At 35.3% G+C, this 9,776-nt stretch overlaps 1 protein-coding gene across 1 annotated transcript; it reads right to left on the reverse strand.

Annotated features, from left to right (window-relative positions):
* Positions 1–4,228: 4,228 nt before the first annotated feature.
* On the reverse strand, positions 4,229–6,685 carry LOC133317475 (uncharacterized). The gene is made up of 5 exons (XM_061519342.1): positions 6,618–6,685; positions 5,829–5,938; positions 5,619–5,716; positions 5,020–5,342; positions 4,229–4,686 (listed from the first exon to the last, which is right to left on the reverse strand). Exons 2-5 carry the CDS (start codon positions 5,835–5,837, stop codon positions 4,328–4,330), a joined length of 789 nt encoding a protein of 262 aa, XP_061375326.1. The 5' UTR covers positions 5,838–5,938; positions 6,618–6,685; the 3' UTR covers positions 4,229–4,327.
* Between the last annotated feature and the right edge of the window lie 3,091 nt (positions 6,686–9,776).

Below are 9,776 nucleotides of genomic sequence, written 5' to 3' on the forward strand. Positions count from 1 at the left end.
TTGAATGGCACAGGTCAAGGGTATAATCACCAATTCACCCAAAAAAAGCAATGATTAAACAGATGAAATGATTTGTGCATTTAATATGCATGAAATACAAAGACGGTGTAAGCTGCTTACAACACGCTAATAATATCATTATTTACCACGTGTAAGGGTTTCATAATTGTTTTCACAGTATGATACCCTTATCTTGGAAGCATAATTTTTGCAGATAAACGAAGATAATCCCGGTTCATATATACTTGTGATATAAGAAATTACACAGAGGCAAAGAGCCAGATTCCAAGAGAAATACTTGCTCACGAAACGCAATAACAATGAGCTTTGCATTGAGCAGTTAAAGCGAGTTGATAGAAAATGGGCCCAAGGGCAACTCGTCATCAGGATATAAAAACAATCCAAGTTCAATTATAACTTAGGTTAGAACAACATGAAAAATATCTCGGCAAGCTGAAGGTTCAATTTGACGAGATATGGGGCAAATATATTAGCCCTTGGGACCCTTGGAACTAATACAAAAATCCAGGATTTTTGTAAGTTCAAATTCCTGAATGCTTCTTAAAGGGAGGTCTGAAGAATTTGGTATTTAACCCTGGTATATACAGAAACTACAGGAACCAGGATAATGTTCAAGAAACCCGGATAACTTTCCGAGGAACCCAGACATGTGTAAAACCTGTAGAAGTTCAAAATATTCTTAAAGCCATATGCACCCCGGCGTCCTGGACACCCATACTTCCTGGTTTAAGGGAAACTGTTATGGACTCATTTATGAGGCCCATTTATCACTAAGTCGAACAAGGGGCAATCCAAATATAAATCTAAGATAATTAAGGGAGGATATTCATCGAGGATATCAATCCTAATACGACAACATTAAACATGGGCATGGGTTGCTGGTAGAAGCACAGAAGGTCCAGAATCCAATACCCACAGGTAAACTCTATAAATAGGATGTAAAGTCTACATGTATGATTACTTTCTCTCATTCTTACTGTTATATTGTCACTTTGCATACACATCACCCCTTCGGCGAAAGTTGTTTGTTATTCTTTTGTGCACAGTGATCTGCTAAACTCAAGGGTATCTAACTCAGATATCTTAGAGGGAGCACCTAGATCCAACATAAACATACTAGTTCATTGGGCTAGATACCTCTGACTTCAGGACAAAATAGCTTTCAAGGACAAACTATCAACAATACTGTCTAGTTGGTTATTAAGCCATATTCCACAATAGCATGTCTCATTATAACTATTGAACTGAAGTAGAGTATGAAGTTCTAGATATGAATCCTCAAAAGCAAGTTCTGGAAGTATGTTGATTTGATATAGATGTAAGAGAAATGGTATAGACAATAGCTATGAGGTGTCATGTGTTGGCCATAATTTAACTAAGAGTGCAAAAGAGGGAAATGTTTGAGGGTTACAGTTATAGCTGAGGAGAGAATTCAATAAAGTAACAACAATGGGGAGCGAATGGAAAAGATGAATAATGAAGGAGCTGAGGTCCTTTTATATAGGAGGTTGGAGATTCCCTCCAAGTGCCCAAAGTATCATGCCATAATTGTTTCCAGCCCTAAGGGTCCCACTAGATATGAGGTTGTATGACCCATGACATATAAAGGGTAATGTGTGTGTGGAAAGTGGGAAGGAACACGTGTGCAAAAGAATATGTGCTCCACGTGCTAAGTGATGGTGGTATTGTCGGGCAGCTATTTGCGCTGGTTGGGCAGGGCCATTCAGCCCGACTAGAGCATAAGCCCCTTAGCTTGGTAGTCTTTGAAGTCAGAGTGCCAAGATATCTAGAGAATTTTCCAATCAACAAATGTGATATTTGTGTTTTTTATGGATAGAAATCTTTGCTATATTTTCTCTTTGGCTTATGTTTTCTGTCTGGTCGGATAATGTTCCAGGTAGATAGATACCTAGGCAGGCCCATTAGGTTTGAGCCTAACGAGCTAAGCCCACTTGGAGAGGTCCTAAAGACCTCTCCACCCAGGAAATACATATCTGACTTGGGTTGTATTTCCTGAACCCAGGTCGTGGGATGATCATTTTTCCGCTCTCTGATACACATGATCACCCACTAAGCGAACGATCACTATGGTAATTACATCCCAAGGCTCGTATAAATATGCCTACAGTACCTAAGGGAAGACACTTCATTCAGATAGCACTCAACCACATTTACCAGACCTTGTCACGCTCACTATCTCATACACATTAGCCTTACACCGTAAGTACCAGACCAAAATCACACCTAGCCTTAGAGCATACTTCATAAACCTACACTATCATCCTAACTCTAGTTAATAGTGTTCACTCCGAACATCTGGCGCTGTCTGTGAGAACAATAAAGTTCTAATCCCACCTTTGACCATGGCAAATAACAGAAATCACCAAAACCTACCAGAGGACGAATAAAGTTCTAATCCCACATTTCTCTCCTCATTTCCTTCTTGGAGATGACACATCTCGAAAGAAGGAAATGAAGAGTTGATGAAGATTGACTTGGATTTGTTGGAGGAAGAAATGGAGAGGACAATGATTGTTGAACTTGCCTCTATCCAACGAACGGCCAAATATAACTAAGCTGTGATGAAGAGGATTTTTGAAATTGGAGATTTATTGCTCAAAAGAGCAGATATTGGAAATAAGAATGTCATGGATGAAAAGTTAACAGCTAATTAGGAAGACCCTTACCCGGTAATTGGACACAGACTCTGAAGCCTACCAGTTGCAACATTTGGATGGAAAATCCCAAGCATTGGAATGCGGCAAAATTAAAAAAGTACACTGTAGTTAGTTACTCGAAGACGGAACATAGGATGAGGAACTTGCCACGATTATTTTATTTCTATTTTGCTCATTTCCCGTCACTATATGGTTAGAATTCCTTCAGCATTTGTTTCCTTCAAGAAGTTTCAATTTTAAGTTTAAAATTTAAGAGAATGAAGAAAATGAGTTTCTCCAAAACGTGTTACACGAAAAGAAAGAAATTACAAGTCCTTTTGTTGTCTATGTAAAGGCACCCTAGGCACCCGCTTTTTCAAGCCGGAAGCATGATAAAATAAAGTACCTTGTTGCCTATGTAAAAGCACTCTGAGCACATGTCTTTCCAAGCCGAAAGCGGGATAAAATAAAATCCCTTGTTGCCTAAGGTACCTTGGGCACCTGCCTTTCCAAGTCGAAAATGGGATAAATAAAGTTCCTTGCTGCCTAGAGGCATCCTGAGCACTCGCCTTTCCAAGACGAAAGTGGGATAAACAAAACCCTTGCTTGCCTTAATAATGGCACCAGGTAACCCGACTCATCGAGTTGTCTGATCAACCATGTCGAGTTTTCCGACTTCCCGTCACATTAGAGAAACAAGAAAAGAGGAAATTAAAGTGCATTCATCCAAGTATGGTCAAGTCAGTGCCCCCAACCAGCAAATGAAAGCAAAATAACAGATTATCAAATTGTTTTTTAAACATTTCATTTTGATATTTATCTTTTCTTCAAAAAATGACAAAATGATCGTCGTTCGTTCCCAATTCAACATAGTTTTCAGTGACCGATTTTATTTTATTTTTATACAAATAAAATTAAATACATAACCTACTGAAATCCTAATACAACCGAATTTTTGGCTCGACCATGTCTTTCTCGCTCTACTTATTTTATTTCATAAACTAAAGGAGGCCCAACAACTCAAAAAGTAATGATTTGTTTTTATTTTGAAATAAATATTATTTAAGATTATCTATATAGATAAAAAAAAAAAGTCATTAAATAATATCAACTTGATATTATGCTTCCCACTTCATATTTTTTTTTAGAATAAATACCATTTTTAATCCTCGTCAAATTTCACGATGCCTGCTTTAGTTCCTAACAAATAAAGAAGCTAGTCATGGTCTCTAAAAAATTCAAAATAGACTCATTTAGTTGAAATCATGATCTCTCACAAATTCAAAAAAGACCCACATTAATCCCTCAAAAGGATTAAAATGAGTCTATTTTAAATTTCTCAGAAACCATAAATAGTCTTTTTATTTGCTAAGGACCAAAGCAGACATCATAAAATTTGTTAGAGGACCGAAAAATAATATTTACTCTTTTTATTTTATTTTAAGTTACATGATTTATAACGCAGCCAGATTCATTGAATCCCTCACATGATCAACGAATTGACACCCTGAAATAATCTTTAAAAACCAAATTAAAAAACAAAAAACAAGCAGAAGTCATTGAATTCACACCTTCCAATCACATGCAATGTTAATTTTTGAACCATTGTTAAAGATCACAATTTTATCAAACAAGTAAAACAAGAGATGCTAACTCTGTGAAACATCAGTCTGGCCAAATTTTTCCATGATTCTTTTAGTGGCAAGTACTGCTGCCTCACTAGCACGCATTGTCCCACTTGCCAGAATTGAAAAAAACTCTCTCGATATCTCATCTTGAACAAGGCTACGTGCATTGGCAAGAGGATCTACTCTGGCCTCGTTATGTGAAGCAGAGTTATACATCTCTGTCTTAGGAGCACTGGAATTATTTCGGGGTTTTACTGAAGCAGAACATAAAGGACTCACAGTAGAAGGCCTAATAATATGGGGCATTAGGGTAATAATATGGGGCATTAGGGGTACTCCACCAGATTTCAATGTTGTCTCAAACATCTCTAACATGGGCGCTGTAAAATCAAAGTAATAGATATAACATGTCAGATGATGCCAAAGTTATAATTAAAGGAAAAAAAAAATAGCCCCTCAAATTAGTCATATTTTTAAGGTTCCAATGAAACATTCTCTAACATCGTCCTTCAAACTGTTACACTTCTACAAGGAGAAATAGATGAAAATTCCTTTACATCTACCATGAAATAGATTTATACAAGTCATAAGCACTTCTTGAAAAAAAAAATTATTCTTCTTTCATTCTGTCAAAACATTGTTATAACATACTAAATTGGACGAACCAGAACAATTATTTGAATTTAAGTAAAGTGATATTGACGATAACTTACATAAAAGAGTCCCTATTGGGCTGCTCGTAACTTCATTCGGAAGCTGTAGAATATATTCAGGAATGGTTGCACCCACCAAAAATTGGGCAACTTCATTGGTAAAATTGTTGCAATTGTGGGTAAGCAAACTATAGGATTCAGCTGTGTACCGCGGGCTGATTTCCTGCAAATACATTTCAAAGACATCCTTGGGCACATGTGTGACACCTAAATCTACCACTCTAAGTGGAGTTCCATAAGGTGTTGATCCAGCACGACAATGTTGTATTTGTATGCCCCCACCAAAGTAATACTCATTGCCATAAACCACAATTCCTGTGTGCCTGAAGTACAAACAGAGTATCCAAAATATTGGCACACTAAAACTCCAATAAAAGAATGGCACACTAAAGATATTGAGTCATGTCCATTTCTATACTAATTCAACTATATAGTTCATTTAGCATAACACAACCAAATAATACAGATCACAGCATCAAAATTTCAACAACATAGGCATAACAAATCCCCATGTCCAGTTTTCTTTGAATACAAGTGCAAATTATCGCATCAGATCAAGAACATTCTGCTTTGGACAAGCAACAAAGAAAATCACTTACCATATGCCTTCAATAGCTTTCCCCAAAAATGACCTTGAAATCTGTCGAGCAAGTCCTTGGCTTAGATCATAAACATTTAGAGAAACCCTTTGACCCTCCTGCAATCAATTATAGTGATAAATACCATATCAATTGCAAGCACTACAAGGATATTAAATTCCTAAGAGTGAACAAAACAAAAACTTGGCAGAGAACATTAGTATCACATACCTCAGCCATTTACAGCAGTTCAATGTAGAATTAATCAGCCGCAATCACTTGAAAGAGTGGATCCCTTTTAGTATTGATGCAAATAGTCCAATAGAACTAATCACAAGAACCTAACAGAATCAATAATGAAGCTTGATAAGAGGTTTAAGGAAACAACCATAGAAAAGATAGATACCTTTATTAACTAAGCATGTGAAAGACATAGCAAAATCATGAGGATTGTCTCCCCCACGGAGAAACAGGCACATCAATAATCAAAAACGTGAATTCCTACCACTCTTCCAACCCCATTTTCTCAATCACAAATCAAACCCTCTATATTTCCATCATTATCAGAAGACATGTATTTAAAAAAAAAAAAAGATGACAGCAAGGACATCCCCCAACCCCCGGTTGCTAAGAAACACTAAGAAAAGAGAAAAACATCTATTTGATAAAAGAAAACAATAAAACAACAACTCAGTACCCACAACTTCCACAAAAATGCAATGACCCTTTTCCAAGAAACGCGTCCATTTAAAGACCCAGATAAAACTTTTACAATTTGAACCCAGAAAACCAGACTCTTTTCCACAATGGGGTGCCACCACCCAATCAAGAACCCAACCCCAAAATTCAAACTTTAAAACATTCACAGACCCAACACAAAATGGGCACCCCAAATTTAACAGCTACCTTCAGGAAAAGCTCTCCAAATACCGCAACCAATTCATAAGCCACACCAAGAAAACAGACACATTGAACTCCATAAGATCAGAGAGAGAGAGAGAGAGAGAGAGAGAGATTTACCTTACGAGGGAAAGGAAAGAGGAACAAAAAGAAGTTCAAAAGACGGTTTCTGTGGTACAAGACAAAAGATAAACGTTAGAGATGGTCCTTAAATAATAAATAGAGGGACTACGACTCTACGACTCTCGCTTTGGAGAGCACGGCATTTAACCTTCTAGATCCTGCTCATCACCAATTGTCTCCACGTGTGTTTTTTTCTATTTCTATTTAATTTTTTTTATTTTCAATTTTCGATTTAAATACCCTTCGTTGCATGATACATGGTAAAATAGGAGGGTAAGATTTCCTCGTATTATCATACACATTTTTTTTTTTTGGTAAATTATTATCATTCACATTTAACTGGTATCATGTCAGTTTTTCTCTATCATTTTTGTCCTTGACTTTAATCAATAATTTTTTCTTTTTTTTTAGAGATTTCAACATATGTATTTATATAAAGGGATAGGATATTGTGACAACCAAATAATGTTACTACCACATCTTAACCGTTGATTTCCGCCAATCAACGGTTATCATTTTTTGTGAATTAATAATTAATTAATGAGTTTGATTTGAAAAATGATAACCGTTGATTGAAAGAAATCAACGGTTAAGATGTGGTTGTCACAATATCTTATCCCTTATATAAATTACCTATATACCAATTTTAATGGCTTTAATTTACAATTTTTAATACAATAAAAATATGAAAAAAGTTAACCGACAGAATATCTCATATTAACTTTTGGTAATTAGTTTTCTTAAATATTTGTCAAAATTTTATTTATATTTTATATATATATATATAGAGGAAGGTTATAGTTACAACTTTTTTTCTTTACAACCTCTTACAACCATATCTTAACACCGTTGATTTTCGACTATCATTTATTGTGAATTAATAATTAATTAATGAGTTTAATTTGCGAAAATCATAACCGTTGATTGGCGGAAATCAACGGTGTTAAGATATGATTGTAAAGAAAAAATGTTGTAAGTATAATCTTCCTCATATATATATATAACTTCAAAAAAATTGATGTTAATGTTAATTATTAACTATCTATATTTGTATTCTTTTAATTAGGGCGAATTCAAATCCACTTAGCAATGATTTTCAAAGACAAACTATCAACAATAAAATAAAGTCTGGTGAGTTATCAAGTCATATCCCATGAAAGTAAACTTCATTATATATTATACTAGTGAATTATCCATACGATGTCCGAGGAAAAAAGAACGAAATCATTGTCGCCGTTGTGGTTAATCATCGCACTGGTAAATCAATACATACATTTTGCTATCAAATTCTGAACGGTACTGCGATGATGGTATAAACATGAAGGAACAAAAAACACACTTGTCACTTGAACTTTAAAAACCTGTAACATTCACACAGAATTTTTTAAATATCAACTACACAAATTTTGATTAAACAATAAGTACGTAACAGACGAAGTTAAATTCTTTTACTTCTATATTTTCTCAAAGTCAAAGGAATATTAAAATTTTTAGTGCAAAGCATACTTCAACAATAGCAAAAAGACAAATTCATTATTCAACTTCATCAGTCAAGGTGCGTCTTGTTTGTTTCTCCACCGTAGAAGTTTCTGTCCTACCACTCTATACCAAGGAGACTATCTGTTGCGCGCACCAGCAAAAAATTGTCCCTTCCAATATAGAGAAAATCCTTACAGCTTTGTTCAACGCTGCATATGTCATGGATTTGATGTGCCGCCACACTTGCAAATATCTCTAATAATATGTCGTCTGGAAGGGTGTTGATAGAGCAGTACTCACGCTTTTCAATCTTTGCCCTCTTTGCATAAGATGAATCAGCCATTTACTCAATTTTGAAACTGTTGACACACCACTCAATCAAATGTATTTTTCTTTGCTATCTTGCTTATGTAGACTTATATATAAAGAAAAGCTTTATACTCCATATTCATTACTGCATAATTAATCATAAACATGGATCAACGGTAAAAAAAATAGGTGTCTCGTGTTGGAAATCGACAATCACACAGAATCGAGAAAACAAAAAAAGGAGACAAGAGTAGAGAGATTGACACGATGATTTACCCTGGTTCACCCAATATAGGCTACGTCCAGCTTGTCTGTACTATATTCACCTTACCGCCACTCGTTACAAGTCTCTCGGTTTACAAGGCAAATATAAATAGAATTACAAGAAACCCTAACAGCAGCTATTCATGGGTCCAAGCCCAAACTGCTAAGAAAATTACAATAGAAACAGAGGCCTAAACATTACCTAGCCTCTACGAGCGGGACCCCAGTTGCCTTTCTGCTGACCCCGACAATTAGAGCCAACATCATCATGTGAAGTATGAGCCATACCCAACATCTCCTCAATCTGTCGATCAAAAATAAAAAAGGGCCTTGGTTATTGGTTATTAAGATCTTCATGATAGATCATGTTTTTTGTAATACCATGGCTCCATGTTTCTAAGACGAATACCAACAAACACTAATGTGTATAATAATTAACTTTCTTAAATTACTAAAAGAAATCAGAATAATGATTCATACAGAACGACATGGAAAGGTCACCTGCTATACGAAAAAGATGTGGTGTGCAGATCATCTCCAATAAGTAATTGTAGCTTCTTATTGCATTAAAATCGTGGCTCCCTATTTCCAATGCAAAAACATGCAGATGTTAACAGCAATGAGTATAGGAAGACGTAAAACCATTTACAAAAATTAAAGGCTTAAGGAATACTAAAGGTTTTAATATATTAAAACGTGTTGTCAATATCATCACAACAAATAAAAGCCTTGGGAATACTAAAAGACAACAGAGAGAAATAATCAATGCTGATATAGACAACACCACGAAAAATTATTCTGACTTAGGTGTAATGATCAGCAAATATTTCAAAACAAATGAAATTTTACATTCATGTATTCTCGATAGCCTTTCTTCTCTTTCCTTTGTTCTCTGAGTACCAGCAAATAATTTTTAACAGTTATTACTCTCCAATTGAAAAAAATGTTCATTGGTTGACAGATGACTATTGCAATTCCATATCCAAATTGACACAGACATTAGAGTTATCATTGCTTCACGTTTAATTAACAAAATCCATAAAACTGTACATAACAAAAAGAAATGAGGCAACTCCATTAGCATTGTTGTTCATGTGGTCATAG

The sequence above is a fragment of the Gastrolobium bilobum genome, unplaced genomic scaffold (genome assembly GCF_033153095.1).
Source record: "Gastrolobium bilobum isolate Gb01-03AN ecotype WA unplaced genomic scaffold, APGP_CSIRO_Gbil_v1 utg8354, whole genome shotgun sequence".
In the NCBI taxonomy this organism is placed as follows: domain Eukaryota; kingdom Viridiplantae; phylum Streptophyta; class Magnoliopsida; order Fabales; family Fabaceae; genus Gastrolobium; species Gastrolobium bilobum.

Bases quoted from the DNA above. Each gene is read 5' to 3' on its own strand.
- LOC133317475 (XM_061519342.1), bottom strand. The intron at 5,343-5,618 runs GTAAGTGATTTT...TTTGTACTTCAG, and splicing joins AAAGCTATTGAAGGCATATG to GCACACAGGAATTGTGGTTT. The intron at 4,687-5,019 runs GTAAGTTATCGT...TTGATTTTACAG, and splicing joins CCCAATAGGGACTCTTTTAT to CGCCCATGTTAGAGATGTTT.